This window comes from Natator depressus, chromosome 1 (assembly GCF_965152275.1).
Source record: "Natator depressus isolate rNatDep1 chromosome 1, rNatDep2.hap1, whole genome shotgun sequence".
Taxonomy (NCBI): domain Eukaryota; kingdom Metazoa; phylum Chordata; order Testudines; family Cheloniidae; genus Natator; species Natator depressus.
Genome location: NC_134234.1, coordinates 123,357,707 through 123,381,933, shown reverse-complemented (window position 1 = coordinate 123,381,933; position 24,227 = coordinate 123,357,707). Strand labels below are relative to the sequence as shown.

General features: G+C 42.9%; 1 protein-coding gene across 1 annotated transcript in view; it reads right to left on the bottom strand.

The window, feature by feature from the left end:
• Positions 1 to 15,000, bottom strand: part of LOC141995151 (granulocyte-macrophage colony-stimulating factor receptor subunit alpha-like) — a 32,175-nt gene extending 17,175 nt beyond the window's left edge. The window contains exons 1-4 of the mRNA XM_074966055.1: positions 14,811 to 15,000; positions 4,466 to 4,583; positions 4,145 to 4,278; positions 570 to 696 (exon numbers count right to left, since the gene is read on the bottom strand). Of these exons, the coding sequence (XP_074822156.1) occupies positions 570 to 696; positions 4,145 to 4,278; positions 4,466 to 4,583; positions 14,811 to 14,927 (496 nt within the window). The 5' untranslated portion in view covers positions 14,928 to 15,000. The remainder of the gene's footprint in view (positions 1 to 569; positions 697 to 4,144; positions 4,279 to 4,465; positions 4,584 to 14,810) is intronic.
• Between the last annotated feature and the right edge of the window lie 9,227 nt (positions 15,001 to 24,227).

Below are 24,227 nucleotides of genomic sequence, written 5' to 3'. Positions count from 1 at the left end.
CACACACCAGGTCAGACCCAGAGAGAATTTGAGCATCTGCAACTTCTATTGATGATTTTAGGTACCTAAGTATTTAGGTGCCTGATTTTAGGCACCGAAGTTTGAAAACTTTTGCATTACATTTAAACATGGTGATTAAACCAAGTTGTCATACCCATTAAAAATATGACTAGTGAGCTCAGTTTGTATTAGTCAGCCAGAATGAGGCTCATGTTAGCCAAAAATTGCTTTAGTGGAGACGCCTAATGTGGTCACTGTTTTATTGTGCTACACGCCATTTTAATCCCTATTTTCTCTGAGAGACTGACATAAGAAAAACAATTATATCACACACAGATGTTTCTATCCTGCAAGTTACTGTGCAAAAGTGGACCCTTCCTCTGCCACAATGTCACCTGCACAACTGAGGCCACAGTTTGTTACAAAATGGCATCATTGTAGCAAATTTGCAAAAGCATTTGTAATAAAAAATGAAATCAATGATCACTTCTAGAATGAAATGTATTCTGAGAATTTTTTCTCAAAATATTGTAGATAGACAAAACCTTTCACAAACACTAATGCATTACCTTGAGGAATGAATCTGACTTCTGCTGAATATGAAGTGTGGTTGTACATTGCTTGAACTTGAAATAATGCCCCCTTATGTATAGGCTTAGCGAACTCTGTGTTAAACATGCAGGTTTTATTGTACACCTGAAAAATAACATGCATTTATATTAATCCTTTGTTTTTCCTTCCCAGTTTTAACTGGTTCTTACTATGGGAAAAGCCCAAGCATAAGTCAATTGAAACCTGTTAAGACTTCTCACAGTGTGTAAAGTTAAGCACAGGTGTAAGTCTCTTCAGCGGTAGGGTCTTTGTTTGCACAGTTCCAGCTGCATGAATTGCCTCCCATATTTCTGCAGGGAGGTCTAGGGGATCTACAAAGAGAGGTGCCCTGAAGTGCAAGCAATAACCTCTCCTCTACTGCCCTCCCACCAGACTCCATGGAGTTCCTTCAACAAAGAGTATAGAAGCTTTTGCAGGGATCAAATGATGGTAGCAGCAAGCTCCCCTCTCTTCTGGAAAGGCAAGGGTAGATCTGCATCCAGAGGATTCCCCCATGCATTATCAAAAGTCTTCCAAAAGTTTGTTGTTGTCCAAAGAATTACAGAGGGACTAATTAAAGATGGTGTGCATATGGTTTTTACCCCTATTATAAAATGTTTGCTGTCTGTCGATTTGTGCAACAATATACAATACATCCAATTATTGAAACAATTTATAGTCTGGAACTTAGCTTCACAGCCAGAAAGATTAGCAATGTTGGCCTTAATTCACGGCTATATTACTGCAGTTTTACATCCAACGGAGTTACATCAGAATAAACTGGAGTGACACAGATGGGACTCAGGACCACTATTTTTAAATGAAAAATTCTTGAACCCCAAGGAAACAGTGGTACGATCCCCTTTGAGATCATAGTCTTGAAAAATGAGAATCAGTGAACGAGGAAGCTGAAATGTTGAAAATGCATCCTGGTATATTGGGAAGGCAGCTCCCATTTGAATGTAGAATGGAAGGTGGCCTGACTGACAGAGTTGTAAAGGTAAGGTTTTATTTGTTCTTTTTAAAAATGTAAATAGAAGTCTCTTGTGTTTATCATACATTCAAAGGAAGAGCTATATTCCCTGTGGCCTACTCCTCATTATGATATTTGACCTCGCCGTGGGCCGAATCAGTCCTCCAGTAACTAGCTATCATAGGTAGTTATATGGCCCCCATCACTACAGCATCTGATTACCTCATAAGCTAGTGAGTGTTCCATTTTGTAGATGGGAACTGAGGCACAGAAAGACTAAGTTACTTGACCAAGGTCACACAGAGAGTCCGTGGCAGAGCAGAGACAAGGTTAGTGCCCTAGCCCCTGGACCATCCTTCCACTCTGAAAGCTCTCCCTGAAAGCACATTCACAGCTATAGAGTGTATGAAACTGTGACGGATATTTCTAAAACTACTATTTAAATCTGATATATTCTTATACAGCCACCTTCCCTTAAGTCCCAAAGCTCCTCTGTGGGGCCCTGCAGGAGTCCAGCACCGCAGCAGGGGCAGGAGAGATCAGGGCTTGAGTAGGAACTGTGCTTCATTAGATTCTTTCCCCTCTTGGCCAAACACAAGCAAGCCAAATGAAATTTGGTAATTTGTGTGGATTGCAGCCTGCAGGGGCTGTGCAGGAAAGGGTTGTGTGACAGTGTGGAAGCCAGGGCCTTCTGCTTGGACACCCCTTCCCTCCAGTGGATTCTCAGGGATCTGTGTGTATCTGAGGATCTGGCCAAATCAACAGTTACTTCTATGTGAGGGCAAACCCCTCTGCCTAAGAGAAAGGAGGAAATTTTGCAAATGCATGTCTCCAGACTTTCTACTCCCCTACATGGCTTATTCCTGCAGAGGGAAGCTTCACACAGTAAGGTATCCAGGCAGTTCTAAACAAAACCTTTTTCTCTTTGTTCCGGGCAAACATTTCAGTACATTCTCTGATTCTCAAAAAAAGACTAATGCCAACAGTGCTCCTGGCCCGTCAGAGAAACAGCAAAATGTGAAACAAATAAAGTTCCCCTCCTCCAGCCACTGTCTCCAAACAGTCCTTTATAAAAAGGTATGTTGTCATCAGGAGGACTTTTCTGCTTTTGCTGTATCTACCAGATACAGTGGATCACAAGAATGCGTGCTAGGAATTTCTGTATTGGATCAGACCAGTTATCCATCTAGTCCCATATCCTGTCTCTGAGAGTGGCCAGCAGCCGATGCTTCAAAGAAAGGTGCCTGATAAATTAATGAGCTCTATATTATTAGAAGTCTTCTCCCCCTGTAGGTATGTACAGACTGATCAAGTCACCTCTTAACCTTCTCTTTGATAAGCTAAATAGAGTGAGCTCACTAATGGCTCAGCTCCCCACACTGCCTCTGTTAGGTCGGTGGAAGCGCTCCTCATGAGGACGTGCACCATGGACCCAAGGAGGCTACTGTGGACATGTAATTACTGCAGTGGCTGTAAGTCACCCTAATATAGTCGATGTACATTTGTAGTGTAGACATACACTAAAGTCTTTTCCTGCAAAGCAGGTTTCCCAGACCTCAGATCATTCATGTAGCTCTATCCTGCACTCTTCAATTTTCAGCACCCTTTTGAAGTGGTGACACCAGAACTGGACAAAGTATTCCAATAACAATCTCACCAATGCTGTACACAGAGCACCCTATGCCTATTCAATATTCTCTTGCTTATATTTCCAATAATCGCAGTAGCGCTCTCAGAGTATGTCTACACAACAGCTGGGAAGTTTGTCTGCCCATGCTGGAAATGATACTCATGCTATCTCTGCTCAAGCTAGCATCTAAGAATAGCAGTGGGGCAGTGGTGGTATGGACAATGGGTTGGGCTAGCTGCCTGTGCACACACCTGGTGACTGGGCAGGATTGTACTTGGGTGGCTAGCCCAACCTGTCACCTATGCTGCCAAGGCCAGACTGCTATTCTTAGGCATTAGCCTGAGCAGAGCCAGGGTGTGACTATGTACCTGCACGGGGAATTACACCTCTCTGTTGCTGTGTAGCATACCTGTGGCACAGAGTTGCACCGGGAGCTCATGTTGAGCTGGTTTTTACCATGAACCCTATGTCCTTTGCGGGGTCACTGTTTTCCAGGATAGAGTCCCTCATTCTGTAAGTGTGACCTACATTCTGTGTTCCTAAGTGTAGAACCTTGCATTATGTTGTATTAAAATGCATGTTGTTCGAATGGTCCCACTTCCCCCAGTCATCTACAGCTCTCTGTATAACTTATTATTTACTATTCCACCAGTTTTTACCAGCATTCAATGTACATTTTTTTCAGATCATTGATAAAGATATTGAATGACATTGGGCTAAGGGGTGTTTCTAGTTGGTTCCTTCAGTTGATATACCTCACTGGGAACTGAACCTGCCCTAATATATATAATAAAAGTCTCTAAGAACTCTGGAAACATATTGTCATTTTCTAGGCTTTTATGATTCTACAAGTGATACATATATATGTTTTGTCTATAGATCAAGTACATAAAAGGAAAAGAAAAAAGTACAGTTAATTATTTTCTTTAATAAGTAAATAGAAAACTTACAGTTTTCTTCACCATACGCAGGCCTACATGCATAGAACAGTAATATTCAGGAACGGTGACACTGCTGTCCCAGGTCAGCTTTAGTTTTCTGGGATTCAGCGTCAAGTTGGCAATGGGTGAAGATGATGATTTCGCTGAAAGTTTTATGAATTAATATCAGAGAGGATGCAATAAGATTTTTCAAAGTTTTCAGGTGCAGAGGCTAGTATTTAGCAGGCCTGCTATGACAATACATAGTGTAACTAGATAGGCAAATATCCCTAGAGTGAGATGAATTAAACCCAGTCCTTTAGATTATCTCAATTAAAGTATTATACTTACACTCTGTATCCAAAAAGACAGCATGCAACGTAGGCAATAACATGATGCACCAAAACATGGAAATAAGTCCTAGAGTGGCAGACATCTTTTTTTTTTTGGAAATAGACAGAAATGAAACCTACAAGAGAAGAAACAGAATATCAGGGTTGGAAGGGACTTAGGAGGTCATTCAGTCCAAAACACCCTGCTCAAAGCAGGACCAATCCCCAATTTTTGGCCCAGATCCCTAAATGGCCCCCTCAGGGATTGAATTCACATCCCTGGGTTTAGCAGGCCAATGCTCAAACTACTGAGCTATCCCTCCTCCCCGTGAGTCTTTCTGGTTAAGAATGATACAAAGAAATAATTTTGCTTCTTTGCAATGCCCTTTTCCTCCTTAATTGCTCCCTTTAATCCCTGGTAATTGGGTGGACACACCAATTCATTCACAGACACCCTACTTTTGACACATTTAAATTATTTCTTATTTTTTTAATGTCTTTACCTATCTCCTATTTAAAATCTGGGTTGGCCCACTTAAAACCATCTTACTTTTTACCTGTCATAGTTTATAGTGCTTTCAACTGACTTCATTTGGATGGATTTCTATTTTCTGAAAGAAATTTGTGTGGAGAAATAAAATCTTGTGTCCTACCATATTTTTTTTCTTATCTACCTGCTTCCTTTTGTCTTTAGGACCATTCAGAGTCACCTTTGTCTTTTATTAAATAAATAACCTCCATACTAGATCTTAGGATTTTCACTTTTTTACTTTTGACTTTATGGACTTTTTGACTAGCTTCCTCTTTTTTTTTTTATTAAGAAATCTCCTTTCTACCGTGCTTAATTTTTGGTATGGCTCCTCTACCCATGGATGGTGAAATTAATTATATTGCTATGCATTGCTATTTGTCATTGACTTCATTGATTTATCCCTTCCATTATAAATCCCCCTTTTCAGTTCCTTAACACTTTCTCTTACAAAATACTCTAGAGCTGAAATTTTCTATGCTTGGACCATATGCAAATGAAAACAATACGTTTGTCCCAATGGTCCCAATCAGGAACTTTACATACAGAAGTCTCTAGAATTCTTGAACAACTGTTCTAACATTGGCTATTTTTGTAAATCTTTGTGAAATATAAGGAACAAACTATCTGAAGAAATTTAGTTCAGCAGTTTCTCAGTTCTAATCATACCAAGTATTCACACCTGGAAAATCCATGTATTGCTGGATTAAATTTTCTTGGACTGCTTCCATGCTGGATGAATGGAGAAGATCTCTCCTCAGGAGCTGCAAGGGACTCAGCTCCCCACCAATCTCAGAAGGTCTGCTGAGACAGAGGCCATCCCCATGGAGGTCTCTTGCCTCCACCATTCTGCCCTCTCCTATCTCCAGCTTTCTGATGGCTTTTGGCAGCTCTGCTCCTGGTGGCTTCCCCACTGCCCTCAGATCCTCCCTAATCATTCTTGATATCTGCAGATTTGCAAGAAGTGATTGCTTTAGTACAAATCAGAATTCACTACTTAAAAATCACTAGATAGTTCCCAACAAAAATTATCTGGAGGTACTCAGTATCTGGTAGAAATGATTTAGGTTTATATTACTAATCCTCAGTAAAACAATTTTCTTGTCATTTATTAGTGATTAAATGATTCTAGGCAATCATTAATAGATTCCAAGTAATAAGTTTGCTGGGAGTTAGTAATTCGAAACAGAGTAATTTTTAACAAATATTGAACAATTCTGAGCAATTCTAAGTAACTACTGGTAAATGACAAGTAGCTATTTTGCCTGATATCCAGTAATTAATATATTTTGAGGTTTGGAGGTTTATTTTTTTAATGTGGTTGCTGGGTCCAAGCTGGACTTGGATTTCAGATTTAAGTTCTGGTCCAAAGTTAGTTTAAAAAAAAAAAAAAAAGAGCGAGAGCGAGAGAGACAAAAATTTCACCATGTTCTCCAGACTGTTTAATTTTGAAGGAGTTATTTTTGCACTTTAATAGGAGGGTAGAAGTAGATCATACCTCCACTTAATTTACAGCCTTCTTTCATCTGCTCATTATTCTGCTACATCTCCCTTGTCTGACCCCTCTTCTACTCTTGCTATGGCTTTGATCCTGCAGAGATTCACACATCTGCTTAACTTCACCTGCATGAGTAGTCCCAATGAAATTAAGTTCATGAGTAAGACTTTAGTGCCTTAGATTCAGTGGGCCAGATCAAGAGGTAATGTATAAGAGAGTGTAAATAACATGTTGGCAAGTAGGTGCAACTCTAAGTTGGTGTAACAACACTGAGCAGACCCACGTTATACCTGCTTAGACTCCCTAAGAGTCAGTTAGACTCACATCTAAATTTAGTTCAGAGTGGCTAATTATGAAATACTAAACAAGAGATCCATTATTTCACTCTTCTCATAGGAAACTGAATTTCCTCCAAGACCGTGATACTCAGACTGAGGCTCGCGAGCCACTCCTGGCTCTTTAATGTGTCTCCTGCGTCTCTCTGCAGCATATGATATTAAAACACAATGTGATTTAATTATTAACCAATCTAAGTTGCTAACCAATCAGGATGCTTTTACTATGTTAAGTATCAGAAGGGTAGCCGTGTTAGTCTGGATCTGTAAAAGCAGCAAGGAGTCCTGTGGCAACTTATAGACTAACAGACGTATTGGAGCATAAGCTTTCGTGGGTGAATACCCAGTTCGTCGGATGCAACATGCTCCAATACGTCTGTTAATCTATAAGGTGCCACAGGACTCTTTGCCGCTTTTACTATGTTATTAACCAATTGTATTTGATAAAATAATAATACTTGGTCAGTCATTTTGTTGTGATTTTTATATATATATATATATATATATATATATATATATATATATATATATATATATAATATATTTCCCCTGTCATACTGTTTAAATATGAATATATTGTACTACAGTAAATGAAACAATGAATTCACACTACTGTGGCTCTTTTGGGAAATGCTGATCGCTAATTTGGCTCCTGAACCACTGACGTCTGAGTATTACTGTTCTAGGAGGAGAAATCTTTTCTTTCTTTCAGTACCTGTTTTGCTGTTAAAGGAGATTTTCTCCTTAGAAAAACCATTACAGTACAAAGAAACAACACTCATTACTGGAATTTCTGGTCATGATGAGAAAAGTTCTTCTCTTACATAAGATTTTAATTGCTCTCGGGGGGTTAATCATCGCAAACTCAAGGAAACGGAAATATGATGTTTTTAGTCTGTGAATTGTTTTTCTTAAGGCCTTTCTTCAGCCCAATTTACAGCCATTTCAGGAGAAATGTGATGAAAGTGAGAATACTCTGGAATATGTTTATGAGCAACATGCCTCTCCCCATTGGGCTTGGGATTGTTACCTACTGGGACAGAGGGGTTAAAATATGTCTCCTGGAACTGAGCAGGAGGTCTGAGGTGTTTGGGTCACCTAGCTGTCTGGGGTAGTATGAATGCACCATCAAGAGCTGGTTGGAATCAACACATACCAAAGGAGGATCCAGAAAAGACAGTAGGAACCCCAGTGTCTGAACATTACCACTAACCCACAGGAGGTTCTGGCAAGCTGAACATGTGAACAAGCATGTCTGTGTCCAGAGATCAAAGATGAGAGGTTATAGGAGATTGTGTTAGAACAGGGTTCACAGAGAACACAGGAGCCATTCAGGACTCAGAGTCAAAGGGACAGAGAGAGAGAGGGAGAGAGAGAAGATGGATTCTAGGGCAGACTAGCTTGGTGGAACCCTGGATTTGGCCAGTATGAACTCTGTCTTTTACCCGTTGCCTCTCTGTGCTAGCCTAAGGACTTCCCAACACTGTTTTCCAGTTGACTATTAAAACCCATTCCATTTTGAAAAGGCTGCCTGGTGTTGCTGCAAATACTTAATGAAGGACATTGGTCCCTGAAGAGGGTAAAATGTCTCTCAACAGAGGTCTACCTTAGTCAGACTCTCTGTTCAGAGCTCACAGTGAGAAACAGGAGGGGTGGGGCCTGAAGGCCCAGTCTCAGAGGTGTTGAGGCTGTGTGGCCTATCCTGGAGGAAAAGTGGGACTTCTTGGAGGTATGGGGCACTGAAGAGGTACTCCCAGGAGACTACTTCAAGTCTGAGGCATAGCACGGACTCTGTAGATCCATGACAACTGGTTACAACTCATTACAATTTTGTAGTGCAGACAGAACCATAGCCATATCCTCAAGCTATATTAGACCCTTAAACATTTCCACAGGGCACCCCACATTTCAGAGAGAATAGTTTCGTACCCACTGTTCTTCAAAGCCACGTTAAACCCAGTTGGGACAGCCAAGATATACTGTTATTGCAGTGCAGACAGACCGTTGCCGAGACCTTCTCTTTTAAACACTGCAGAATCATTCTCATGACGTCATTGTGTAGCAACAACACGGGCACAGTTGCTGGGATGAGAGTTTGCTGACGCTTCAGTACAAATCACACATAGTGCTAGAGCTGAACAGAAAGCTGCGAAAATCTGACACAAAAGATGTTTTCTATCTGTCTCCAATGATGTGCTCAGGAATCTTAGATACTGTTGGTCCCTCTTCTCAGCTCTTCCTAACCATCCCTCTCTTGCTCATCTGCATCCCACTCGATCCCTCTTTCCTTCCCTCCCTAATTTCTTGTTTCCCTTTACTCTGTTTTCATTCCCCATTGTTCCCCCTTGTCATTCCTATCCTACCTTCAAAATCTCACTCTCCCCCTGCTTAGCTCATCCACCGTGATGCTAGCCATGATTTTGCAAGCGCAGTGCACGTTTTTATGATGCTGCTTGTTGGAAACATTCACAGGCACCACTGCAGAATGGACTTTGCCCCACCACTGAACAAGGAACAGTGCTGTAAACTCTCCTCTCAGAATCAGGACATGTTGGGAAATTCACTGGGGTAATCCTGGGGCCTTTAAAAGTTCACTCTTCTTTTTTTAAATAATGCATTATGGGGTGAATAAAGGGCCACAAAGAGTCCCTGTTTCACTTTAACAACCTTACAAGTATCATGACCCTTTTTACCGTCTGCTCAAGGTGAGGAGCAAGGCCTTGCATCACTTTGAGTCAGTTGTTGGTACAGTACTAGTGTAAATAGGGCTCCTTTATAGCTAACTGGCCATTATTGGTGTAGCACTGGCATCTCCAGAGTCCCCTCCCCCCACCCCCGGTTAATCCAGCCATATTGTCAGCAGAGGGATGACAAGCTGGAACCCCCTCAGGGTAAACTAGAGCGAGCTGCTGGAGGGTATTTTCAGTGAGAGCCTCTTGGCTCTGGCACTTGCTTCCCTTGTTCTGCTGATAGGCTGAGTAGAGCTGAGGAAATTTTTCAGTTCACTGGCAATTTCAAAAAATAAAATAAAATCATCGTGGGTCAAGCCAAAACTGATTTTTTTGAAATGTTTGGTGAATCAAAAAGTAAATAATAATTTCAGGTCACATGAAATATTTCACTTGACCCAAAGCTGAACATTTCATTTTGACCAAATCTGCATTTTTCATCAAATAAAAGTTTTGACTGAAAAATTTCACCTAGCTCTAGTCCTGAGTCTGTAGACTGTTAGGACATGCTGCAAAGGCCATCTATCTATTGGGGCTTTCAGGGAGGGTATAAGGTTTGAATGGGATGGGGGTTGTGGGTGGTATGTACCTTTGTATATAATTTCATTTTGCGGTGTGTGGACTATGGGTTGCTGCTTGTGTGATTATTCTTTGGTGGACTGTTGCTTTAAATAACCTCCAGGTCACCTAGAGCTGGGGAGAGGCCTTTGAAAAATTTAAATGAAAATAAATAAAATGCACGAATAAATGGAAGAGCCATGGACTTGCACTGCATTCCTAATGTACGTACTGCCCTCTTTGAAACCAGGCATTTATATGTTACCTTCTATTATTAACTATGGCCTGGTCTACATTAGGAAATTAGGTCAGCAGAACAACGTCGCTCAGCAGTGTGAAAAATCCATACCCAGCAGTGATGCCGTCAAACCGACCTAACCTCCGGTGTAGACCTCGCTACTGCCTCTCAGGGAGGTGAATTACATATGCCCGTGGGAGAGCCCTTTCTGTTGGCGTAGGTAGACTCTTCACTGAAGTGCTACAATGGCCCAGCTGCAGTGGTGAGCTGCGCCGCTGCAGCATTGTTAGTGTCGACAAGCCCTATGACTATTATTATTTATATGTTTTCAGTAGCACTCACAATGTGGTAAGCAAAAGGAGAACTTATACTCTTAAGCACACAAAAACAAAGAAGACCAAACAGCAAGATGGAGGGTAGGGAAAGGATGTACGCCACACAAGCAGTGTGGTGAGGTGGTAATTGGCCATGTTCTGATTGGGAAGTCTTGTTAAAACAAGGTTTGGGTTTTTTTAAACTAGTATAAAATATATCGACTTTTCCCAAATAAATCCCAACCTTGCCACAATCAGCTGGTTAGTTTCTTGTCGGCACTACAATAGAAGTGGGTCTTTGGGAGGGACTTCAGTATGAAAAGGATCAGTTAAGAAAAGAAAAGGAGGACTTGTGGCACCTTAGAGACTAACCAATTTATCTGAGTGTGAGCTACTGCTCACTTCATCGGATGCATTCAGTGGAAAAACACTGAATGCATCCGATGAAGTGAGCTGTAGCTCACGAAAGCTTATGCTCAAATAAATTGGTTAGTCTCTAAGGTGCCACAAGTCCTCCTTTTCTTTTTGTGAATACAGACTAACACGGCTGCTACTCTGAAACCAGTTAAGAAAAGGTGTTCCATGCACAGGGAAAGGCATAGAGGAAAGTGTGGAGATGCTTGTGGGAAAAGTCTCCAAACAGGGCATCGAGACGAGCATTATTCGGAGAATGAAAGGGACGGGGTGGTTACAGTGATATGGAAATAATAATCCAAATCTATCTCATCTTCCCCTCAAGACCCAGGCTAAGATGGGAAAGGATCTTGGAAATGTTAGTTCTTACGAGGTGACATCCTGCTGGAATGGATGTGTCCATTTTCTCCAGATTGATTCCGGTTCTCCGTTGGTGAGATTATACAATAGTGATTAACTGATTCCAATGGCCCTATATGCAACGTTCAAGTAATGAGGACTATCATTACTGTGGCCACTATCACTGGGTAAGTAGGATCAGCCTGGCTTTATATGGGAGCAAATATCAACAAATTCATTTTTATTAGGTCTTTAATGAGAGAGTACCATCTGTGGAGAGAGAAAGGGATGGAAGACCCTACTTTTAGATTCTAATTCCTAGTTCTGCCACTGACTAGCTGTGCAACCTTGGGCAAGTCACTCATGCCTGTTTTACGCATATGAAAGAATATAAACACATAGAACTGGAAGGGACCTCCTGCATCATCAAGTCCAGTCTACTGCTATCACAGGCAACCCTGGCCTATAATCCCATTAATAAACTCCGTTTTGAAACCATTGAGGTTTCTTGTCCCCACTACTCCTATTGGGAGGCTGTTCCAGAACCTCTCTCTTCTGATGAAAGCGGCAAAGAGTCCTGTGGCGCCTTATAGACTAACAGATGCAACATAAGCTTTCGTGGGTGAATACCCACTTCTTCAGATGCATGTACAGGAAATTTCCAGAAGCAGGTATAAATATGCAAGCAAGAATCAGGCTAGGGATAAGGAGGTTAGTTCAATCAGGGAGGATGAGGCCCTCTTCTAGCAGTTGAGGTGTGAACACCAACGAAGGAGAAACTGCTTTTGTAGTTGGCTAGCCAGTCAGTCTTTGTTTAATCCTGAGCTGATGGTGTCAAATTTGCAAATGAACTGAAGCTCAGCAGTTGCTCTTTGAAGTCTGGTCCTGAAGTTTTTTTGCTGCAGGATGGCTACCTACCTATCTCTTCTGATGGTTATAATTAGGTGCTGTCAAAGAATTAAAAAAATTAATCATGATTAATTGCACAATTAATCGCCTGCTCCAGCCCCATGCTGCTCTTGGGAGCGGCCAGCACGGCCCCGGGGGCAGGGGTCTCCCTCCGTGCACAGCTCCCGCCTGCAAGCACTGCCTCCACAGCTCCCATAAGCTGGGAATGGGGAGCTGTAGCCAATGGGATCTGCGGGGGTGGTGCTTGCAGAGAGGGGCAGCACACGGAGCCATGTGCCTCCTGTGTCTCCCCCAGGGGCCTGCAGGGGCACATTGGCCCCTTCCGGGAGTGGCATGGGGCCAGGATAGGCAGGGAGCCTGCCTTAGCAGCAACCACACAACACCACCAACTGGGAGTCGCCGGAGGTAAGTGCTACCCAGTGGGAGGCTGCACCCCAACTCTCAGCCCTGAGCCCCCTCCTGGAGCCAGCACCCTGTACCCCCCCTGCACCCCAACACTCTGCCCCAGCCCAGAACCCCCTCCGACACCCAAACTCTCTCCCAGAGCCTGCACCCCACTGTGAACCCCTTGGCCCCAGCCCAGAGCCCACACCCCCTCCCAAACTCCAAACCACGACCTGAGCCCAGTGAAAGTGAGTGGGAAGGAGGGGAGCAAGTGACCGAGAGAGGGGGGGATGGAGTGAGTGGGGTGGGGTTTAGGGGAAGGGGCAGGAACTCGGGGAAGAGGCGAGGTAGATCCTGGATTGCCCTTAAATTCAAAAGTGATCTTGGGCATAAAATGGTTGAAGACCACTGGTTTAGCATATCTGGCACATAAATACCTTGCAATGCTGGCTACAAAAGTGCCATGCAAATGCCTGTTCTCACTTTCTGGTGACATTGTAAACAAGAAGTAGGCAGCATTATCTCCTGGAAATGTAAACAAACTTGTTTGTCTTAGCCATTGGCTGAACAAGAAGTAGGACTGAGTGGACTTGTAGGCGCTGAAGTTTTACATTGTTTTGTTTTTGAGTGCAGTTAAGTAACAAAAACAAATCTACATTTGTAAATTGCACTTTCACGACAAAGAGATTGCACTACAGTACTTGTATGAGGTGAATTGAAAAATACTATTTCTTTTGTTTATCATTTTTACAGTGCAAATATTTATAATAAAATATACACTTTGATTTCAATTACAACATGGAAACAATATATATAAAAATGTAGAAAAACCTCCAAAATATTCAATACATTTCAATTGATATTCTGTTGTCTAGCAGTGCTATTAAAACTGCAATTAATTGTGATTAAAATATTAATCGCAATTAATTTTTTTGAGTTTATCGCATGAGTTAACTGCGATTAATCGACAGCCCTAGTTATAAAGCTTCTAATTTCCAACTTGAATTTACTGATGGCTAGTATTTACAAAAGCAATCATATCCCCTCTCAGCCTTTGCTTTGATAGACTAAACAAAGCAAGCAGAGTCTTTCCTTCTAAGACAGGCTTGCCATTCCCCTGATCTGCAGCTATTCCAGCTGAATTACTCTTTCTTGAACATGGGTAACCAGAATTGTACACAGAATTCCAAATGAGGGCTGAGCAGTCCCTTGTCCAATGGCATTCATATGTCTCTATCTCAAATAGAAATGCCATTTATAAAATAGGGATAATAATACTTACCTTACAGAGGTGTTGTGAGGATAAATGGATGCTTATAAATTGCTTTGAGATCCTAAGAGCACCATATATGTGTAACATTTACTATTAAAGGATTGAAATAAAATTAAAAGCCAGGATACATATCAGTCATTAAAATATACATTTAATTCATGGTTACAGAGTAGCAACCGTGTTAGTCTGTATTTGCAAAAAGAAAAGGAGGACTTGTGGCATCTTAGAGACTAACAAATTTATTTGAGCATAAGCTTTCGTGAGCTACAGCTCACTTCACCGGCTGAATGCATCTGATGAAGTGAGCTGTAAATTTGTTAGTCTCTAAGGTGCCACAAGTACTCCTTTTCTTTTTAGTTAATTCATGCTATTCCTAGAACTGATTCACTCTACGGAGCGATCTGCAATTTACCAAACACAAACTCATGTACAGGAGACAACATACAAATGCTTCCAGTTAGATTATTTTTTAAAAGAAGAAAGAGACAGCAACATTTCTCCTGGATACACAAAATAGACGTCAGACAAAATAAAGCAACCCAAGAGATGAGGGAAAATATTGCTAATGTTTTTCCTGGACCTGGCAGGCAATGCTGGGAATCTGATCACTCCCTTTACTCACATTTAGATATGTATCCTTAACTTCAGATCATAAATCATAAATAATAATGTGCCATCACAATTTTGGCTAAGACCATCCTCAAATCTGCACTTGGAGGTAGATGAACTCAATCTAATATAGCTTTTTTTCCATTGCAAATGTTTGTGTTTTGTCATAGGAGCCTTGAGAAATAAAAATAAAAAACCCCAAACAGACAAAAAACAAAGACAAAAAGTAGCTTACCTCCTCCTTGCAAAAGGCTGGTATCTCAATTAACTTAGGGGCTTGAGTCCGAGACTCAGAGATGATTGAAATGCTTGAGACTGAAGCTGTCATACTGCTGCGACAATACTTTATCATTGCATAGTATCCGATTCATGGGAAGTGTTGCAAGACTGATGTTGAGACAGTTCTTTGGTTCATTTCCTTCGCAGTTTCCGGAACTTCTTTATTCTCCTTGTTTGCAGAATATAAATAATTTCACACAAAATGGACATCTAGTTAATTAATAAGACACCCTCTTCCCATTTCATCTGGTCCATTTGTGCCTTTGGGTCTACCATTGGATGTAAATGTACATATAGAAAATTTATCTCCTACAAATAAGCCCTCTTCCACAAACAATACTTTGCCTGTAAGTTCTTCTCACCAAAAGAGCTTTCTGTTCCAATAAGTATCTTATTAGACAGGACCAATGCAAACACAGCAGTATAATTGTGTGTAACGGGATCAAGGCACCTTCGTGCATCTGTTTAACAAACATCCTTCTCTACACTGAACTGTGAAACAAACAGTAATATTTATTACTATTACCATATCAAATCAAAAATATTGCTTGGATAACAAGTAAACAATAGTACGGATGGCTGAACTTTAAATATGCACCCCTGGGACTGCTTCCCCTCTCACACGGATTTCACACATGTGAAATTGCATTACCTTCATTTGAAAAAAGAAAAAAGAAAAGGAGTACTTGTGGCACCTTAGAGACTAACCAGTTTATTTGAGCATGAGCTTTCGTGAGCTACAGCTCACTTCATCGGATGCACGAAAGCTCATGCTCAAATAAACTGGTTAGTCTCTAAGGTGCCACAAGTACTCCTTTTCTTTTTTCTTTTTACGAATACAGACTAACACGGCTGTTACTCTGAAACCTACCTTCATTTGAGTCACTCCTGAATAGAATTACTCTTCAGTGTACATGTGAGGAGAACCTGGCCCAAGAACTTGAAATACTAACTTGCACGTATATCTAGAAGTAAAAATGAGCATTGGTTTATTAGGAGTTGCGTCACAGTTCGGGATGTGTGTTGTATCTGTTCATGATCATAAAAACTCAGTTTAATAAGAGAAAAAAATTGATTTGAAACATACTATCGTAAGTATGATCATAAATACGATCTTTTTTCTCCATTCAGTGCCCATTCATTTCAGGGGATTTAGAACAGTAAATAATATTTCATACTTCTGTCCTACAAATCTTACTACAGGCAAAATTAATGAGTCAAGGACAGCCTATGTATTATTAATTATTACTATTATTTTATTATTATAGCACATATAGGCCTCAGTCAGGAGTCAAGGCCCTATTATGCTAGGTGCCGTACACACATATAATAACAATAATACCATCACTGCCCCAAAGAGCTTACAATCTCTACCATATCTCTGCATTTCTCTGCTTTTGTCCCTTTTAAGTCTCCTCAACCTTAATTTTGTTTGTATATGGTTTTTTAGTCTTTAATTTCCTGGGGGCTATGACTGTAATAAAAAAACCACATATATTTACAGGTAACTCGCATATCTACATTACATATTCTGTCTAATGGCAGGAGAAAATACAGACAGACCAATCTCCTCAAACCTGCCGTGCTTTTGGCTGCTTGGATCGCCTACAGTTTGATTCTCAACAGCAACTTTTCCCTCTGTACAAGTTCAAGCAGATGTTTCCTCTTCTTCAGGGTCTCAGTTCCTCACTTCCAGCCACAACAACAGCGGCGAGGGGGCGGCTGGATATTATTCACTGAGCAACCTTCATCATGGTAGCTGCAGAAGTAAGATTCTTTCTTCCCCTCTTTCCTTCTCCTTCTCACATCATCTCATCCTGAGACCTTTACAGACTGTATGAACTAGATTCGGATCTCACTTATATTGGAGTAAATCTGGAGTAACTTCAGAATGGATTTACTCTGGCTTTACACCAGCCTAACTGAAATCAGACTCTGCTCCTATATATATGTAGAATAACCACCCCCCACCCACACACCTTAAAAGAAGATTATTTTGGTTGCAAAATCAAGCACTTGACCCCCCGCTCCCTCCTGTGTGTCAGTGCTGTGCCCTGAATAAGACAGGGGTTCTGTGGAAAAAAGTAGCATATGATCGTGTAATTAAAGACCATATTATAACGCATACACACAAGGGAGAAGAAACAGGTTGCACAGGCAACCATAAATCTTGCATTTCCTAACTTTCAAGTAGTTGACTGTCCAACCTAAATAACCTTTTAAATGTATTTTAATGTAACTTCCTAGGTATTTTTTCTTCTAATAGGAAACGAGAATATCAAATTATATTATGTACCGACCATCCCCTCATAAATTATCATGAGGGCTGAACTCTAATTTTTCAGTACCACAGTACAAGCACAGTATGACTGCTCAGAACTCCGGTATGAAACTGCAGAAAAACCTGAGAGTCTCTGGATTAAGTTTAGAAGTGTGAGCAACAAGGGTGATGTCGTGGTGGGAGTCTGCTATAGACCACCGGACCAGGGGGATGAGGTGGACAAGGCTTTCTTCCAGCAACTAACAGAAGTTACAAGATCACAGGCCCTGGTTCTCATGGGAGACTTCAATCACCCTGATATCTGCTGGGAGAGCAATACAGCGGTGCACAGACAATCCAGGAAGTTTTTGGAAAGTGTAGGGGACAATTTCCTGGTGCAAGTGCTAGAGGAACCAACTAGGGGCAGAGCTCTTCTTGACCAGCTGCTCACAAACCAAGAAGAATTACCAGGGGAAGCAAAAGTGGATGGCAACCTGGGAGGCAGTGACCATGAGATGGTCGAGTTCAGGATCCTGACACAAGGAAGAAAGGAGAGCAGCAGAATATGGACCCTGGACTTCAGAAAAGCAGACTTTGACTCCCTCAGGAAAGCGATGGGCAGGATCCCCTAGGAGAATAACAGAAGGGGGAAAGGAGTCCAGGAGAGCTGGCTGTATTTTAAAGAATCCTTATTGAGGTTGCAGGAACAAACCATCCCGATATGTAGAAAGAATAATAAATATGGCAGGCGACTAGCTTGGCTTAACAGTGAAATCCTTGCTGATCTTAAACACAAAAAAGAAGCTTCCAAGAAGTGGAAGATTGGACAAAGGACCAGGGAGGAGTATAAAAATATTGCTCAGGCATACAGGAGTGAAATCAGGAAGGCCAAATCACACCTGGAGTTGCAGCTTGCAAGAGCTGTTAAGAGTAACAAGAAGGGTTTCTTCAGGTATGTTAGCAACAAGAAGAAAGCCAAGGAAAGTGTGGGCCCCTTACTGAATGAGGGAGGCAACCTAGTGACAAAAAACTAAGGTACTCAATGCTTTTTTTGCCTCTGTTTTCACGAACAAGGTCAGCTCCCAGACTACTGCACTGGGCAGCACAGCATGGGGAGGAGGTGACCAGCCCTCTGTGGAGAAAGAAGTGGTTCGGGACTATTTAGAAAAGCTGGACGAGCACAAGTCCATGGGGCCGGATGCACTGCAGGTGCTAAAGGAGTTGGCGGATGTGATTGCAGAGCCCTTGGCCATTATCTTTGAAAACTCATGGCGATCGGGAAAGGTCCTGGATGACTGGAAAAAGACTAATGTAGTGCCCATCTTTAAAAAAGGGAAGAAGGAGGATCTGGGGAACTACAGGCCAGTGAGCCTCACCTCAGTCCCTGGAAAAATCATGGAGCAGGTCCTCAAGGAATCAACTCTGAAGCACTTAGAGGAAAGGACAGTGATCAGGAACAGTCAGCATGGATTCACCAAGGGCAAGTCATGCCTGACTAATCTAATTGCCTTCCATGATGAGATAACTGGCTCTGTGGATGAGGGGAAAGCAGTGGATGTGTTACTCCTTGATTTTAGCAAAGCTTTTGATACCGTCTCCCACAGTATTCTTGCCAGCAAGTTAAAGACGTATGGGCTGGATGAATGGACGATAAGGTGGATAGAAAACTGGCTAGATTTTCGGGCTCAACGGGTAGTGATCAATGGCTCCATGTCTAGTTGGCAGCTGGTACCAAGCAGAGTGCCCCAAGAGTCGGTCCTGGGGCCGGTTTTGTTCAATATCTTCATTAATGATCTGGAGGATGGCATGGACTGCACCCTCAGCAAGTTTGCAGATGACACTAAACTGGGAGGAGTGGTAAATACGCTGGAGGGTAGAGATAGGATACAGAGGGACCTAGACAAATTAGAGGATTGGGCCAAAAGAAATCTGATGAGGTTCAACAAGGACAAGTTCAGAGCCTGCATTTAGGATGGAAGAATCCCATGCATTGCTACAGACTAGGGACCGAATGGCTCGGCAGCAGTTCTGCAGAAAAGGACCTAGGGGTTACAGAGGATAAGAAGCTGGATATGAGTCAACAGTGTGCCCTTGTTGCCCAGAAGGCTAATGGCATTTTGGGCTGTATAAGTAGGAGCATTGCCAGAAGATCGAGGGACATGATCATTCCCCTCTATTCGACATTGGTGAGGCCTCATCTGGAGTACTGTGTCCAGTTTTGGGCCCCACACTACAAGACATTTGTGAAAAAATTGGAAAGCGTCCAGCGGAGGACAACAAAAATGATTAGGGGACTGGAACACATGACTTATGTGGAGAGGCTGAGGGAACTGGGATTGTTTAGTCTGCAGAAGAAAGGAATGAGGGGGATTTGATAGCTGCTTTCAACTACCTGAAAGGGGGTTCCAAAGAGGATGGATCTAGACTGTTCTCAGTGGTAGCAGATGACAGAACAAGGAGTAATGGTCTCAAGTTGCAGTGGGGGAGGTTTAGGTTGGATGTTAGGAAAAACTTTTTCACTAGGAGGGTGGAGAAGCACTGGAATGGGTTACGTAGGGAGGTGGTGGAATCTCCTTCGTTAGAGGTTTTCAAGGCCAGGCTTGACAAAGCCCTGGCTGGGATGATTTAATTGGGGATCGGTCCTGCTTTGAGCAGGGGGTTGGGCTAGATGACCTCCTGAGGTCCCTTCCAACCCTGATATTCTACGATTCTAAGCTATTGCCACTAGAGCTACAGCCTAACAAGAGGAGCTACAGGTATATCCTGGGGGCTTATCTACACACATCTCTGCACCTAAATAACTAAATCAGGTTTAGTTCCCAGCTTTTTATTATTTTGGTGCACGTCTGTGTGAAAGTTTGGAATAAAAGTGTCCTATTTTGATTTTGCTGGTCAGTCTAGAGCACTTGTATTCTGACTTTCACTGAAATAACAAATGGTGTGAATTAAAAGTGACAGTTATTTCAGTGCAAGTTTGTGTGTAGACCAGCTACCACATGATGCTGCAGCAGAAAGCCACAAGAGATCTTGGTTTCAAATACAAAGTAATGAGACTATCTTCCAGAATCTCAGAGTTGAGATATGGAGGAAAGTTACCAACAGTCACTATTATTACTATTTCCATTGCTGTTGTGCCACCATGCTTCCCGCACAACCACTCTACCCCAGGAGCACACTGCCTCAACTTTGCCTGTTTCCAGGATTTACCAGGTTATAGCTCCCAAAAGGTATCCAACAGACCTGCCTTTCCCATGGCATCTGGCGAACCAGTCAACTTTTCCTCCACTCAGATCATCCCATGGCACCGTCCACTTCATCACCAGTTCAAAGTGGGAGGAACTGACCAAAGAAATAGAAAAGCAGATATAAGAAATGGGTTTCCAGACATCCTACACCTATACACTGCACAGGACCACTGACTAGGCACAGGTCAGAAGCAGACAACACAAAGCAACACAAACTAAAGCTGAGGCTGAACAATGCAGGATCTGCTGCTAATAATAATAAACGATACATGACTTCCTCGGCAATTAAGCACCCAATATACCTGGATCACCAAGACCTGGCTGGATGACACAGCAAGCCCTGTGCTAGCTCACCTTGTCCCTCCAGTATACTAGGTACATCAGAGACCCAGAGAGGACAAGAAGGCAGATGGCACTGCATTCATCTTGTCTGCACACCTTAAATGCTCTGTCCACTCTGCCAAATTCAAAGACACCATTTTCAATACCCTTTTTCATTTCCATCTCAAACATCTTCCTGCCTTCTTTCATTCATCTGACAGTAGAAGCCAGAACCAAAGCAAACTGATTTTATACTCATTTACAGACCATCACAGACTAAACGATTCATAAAGGAGCTCACTGATACCTTGTTGGCGATGGTGATTAAATACCCAGACTTGTCATCCTGGGAGATTTCAACATGCATAGCAACAAGACCACAGATGCAAAAGCCCCCAAAATTAATCTTGTCACTTGCCTCCCTAGGACTTTCATGGGTCACCCCTGGTCCAATACACACAGCCAATCACATTTTGGACCTGATCTTCAGCCTAAATGTCAAGATCATAGACATCACAATCCGCAGTCTGTCTTTGACAGATGACTACCTCATTAAGGCAGTTGTCAGAGATCGTCCAGCTCCCCGGGAACAAGAAAGACAAATGATCCTGATTCAATTTCAAAGGCTCATGGACTCTGACAAATTCCAAAGCCTGCCAAAAGACAGCAGCACTCCTTCCACAGGACAAGGAGTCAAAGATCTGGTGAATCATTACCATTCTTCACTGACCTTGGCCACTGACGCACTGGTCCCCAAATGGTCCCTTCCTCTCTATTGCCCACATAGATCTCCTGGGTTTTCTGACACCCTGCGCTGTATGAAGAGGGGGGTGGAAACTTGAGTGTTGATGGCAGGAAAAAAAAAGGCTAAATCAAACAGGATGAAACATAATGAATTCTTGAAAGCCTATGCTGAGGCTGTATTACAGGCCAAAAGAATTTTCCTATCAGCCTCTGCGGAAGCTGCCAAATCCTGTCCCAAGGAGCTACCCCGGGTGGTAAACCTCTTCATCAATCCTGTATACCTACAACCTGCATTAAAACTGAGCACAAGTGCTGTGAAGAACTATTATCCCTCTTTGCTGAAAAGATTACGCACATTTGGGAAGCCTTCTCAAACAGCATGTATCTGCTCTGCCTGAACCTGCCAACCACAGCCCACCTGCCTTCCCAAAATTCAGTACATTCACTCATCAAGAAGTTCTGGACACCCTAGAGGAGTCTTGACCCAAGACTTGTGAACCTGAGCCATGCTCGTCCTGGCTTCTGAAAGTCAGTCATGAAAAACTGGTGCTACTCCTGATGGAAATAGCAAATGTATCATTTACAGAAGGAATCTTCCCTTTCTCCTTCAAACATGCAATAATCCAACCAACACTGAAACCCCCCACCCTGGATGCATCAGTTCTAGCCAAATACTGCCCAGTATCAAACCTTCTGTTCCTGAGAAGCTCATGGAGAAACTAGCCAAAGGCCAGCTACAAACTCATCTAATTGAAACTAACATTTTAGACCTGGTACAATCTGGATTCAGGGAACAATATGGAACTGAAATCACTTTAGTGGCATTGATGTGTGATCTTCTGTTGTTGGTGGATAGAGGACAGACATCCATTCTCATTGCCCTGAACTTCTCTGCAGCATTCAGCACTGTTGACTGAGATACTGCTGTCCCACCTGAGAGAAATGGTAGGGGCCCAGGGTAATGTGCTCAGATGGTTTGAATCCTTCCTGGGAGGATGGACCCAATGAGTAGTGATGGGAAACTGTACAACATCAACAGGCCCTCTCATTTCCAGAATTCCACAAGGTGATTCTCCCCCTTGTCATTTTCAACGTGTACATTCAGCCACTAGTTAAACTGATCAGACAACATAGACTCAACTCCCAGCACTATGCAGGTGACACACAGCTCTACCTATCCTTCTCTATATCTGACCACACCACTACCACCCACAATGGCTCAGCGCTTGGACAAGATCAGCTCATGGGTGAAGAACAGCTGGCTGAAGCTGAACTTGAACCTGAGCAAAACAGAGGTGATGTTGGAGGACATAGGAAAGAATTTTGAAGAGTTTGAAACTATGATGCAATCTCTTTGGTCAATTCAGTCTGTAGTCTAGTACTCTTGGGCTCCTTGCTGGCAGCATCTGCAGCATCTTCAAGTAATGCTTTCTACCATCTCCGAAGGGCTGGGAGACTCTCCTGGTGGACGATAACCTGGCTTCAGTTATTCATACCTTTGTCACCGCTCATCTAGATTAAAGCACTGCAGTATACCTGAGCATGAAGCCACCAGTGCTTAGGAAACTTCAACTAGAATGCTGCAGTGCATCTTCGCAGCAACACAGGATACCACAAGCACATCAAACCTGTCCTCCAGTCTCTACACTGGCTTCCCATAGAATTTTGAATTAAATTGAAGGTCTTGATCCTTATCTTTAAGACACTCCATGATCTGGGGCCAGGGTATCTAAAAGGTCATGTAGCGGGGTGATCACCCCGCTCCGGCCCTGAAGGGGCTAAAACAGCCCTGGGAGAGGGCTGCCTCGGGGAGCCAATAGTAAAAGCAGCCCTGGAGAGGGCTGTGACTGGGAAAAGCTAGGCTGATTGGGGGAAGCAGCCACAGCTGGAGCCATGCCCCAGTCAGGCCACGGCTGGCCCTATAAGAGGGCCGAGGGCCGGGAGCTGGAGTCTCTCTCCAGCCCTGGAGGGAGAAGGGCTAGCTGCCTGAGAGGGAGGTACCTGAAGTGAAGCAGTGCTGTGGAAGGGCAAAGGGAGCTGGGGAACTCCAGCCTGGTAAACACCCAGGCTGCAGGCCTTGTTGAAGGCCTACAAAAAGGTACTGGGGCTGCAGAGGGGCAGCCCAGGGATAGGCAAAGGCAGCAGGTCCTAACCCCTTGCCAATGATAGACTGCAGTCTGCCCCAGTGAAAGGGGGCTAGATGATGACTGTCAGTAGCCACTGAAGCAAGATGGGTTTAGAAGGTTGGGGATTCCCCAGGGAGGGGAGACCCAGAGCGTGGGGGTAGCGCTGGGGCAGGGTAAAGGGCACTGGGGTCTGGGAGGGACCTGGATGCCAGCAGCAGGCGAGACACTGGCCTGCAGAGGGTGCTCTGAAGGCTGGAAGGAGCTAATTCCCAAGATGACCAGCAGGAGGCACCACACCCATGAGTCTCGCATCGCTACAGTCATCTAAAGCTCCAGGATGAAGACTGTGGCTGACAGCTGTGCACCTCTATTACAATGGGGCTTTCTACCACAAGGTAAAGCTTGTCTGTGCAGGACACAGAAATTTCTTGCGGATCAGTCCAAGACTTTGGAATGAACTCCCCTAAGAAATAAGGATAATCACCAATCTCACCATCTTCCATCCCAAGTGGAAGGTGCATTTCTTTGACCTTGCCTTCTCTAACATAAATAAATAGCAACGTGTGGATTTAAAACAAAAACACCCTCAACAGACCTAAATCGAAACACTTCACTGTATATGCTTCTCCGCATGGGGAGAGGATGAGAGAACAAACAAAGCATGACAGATTTTAATC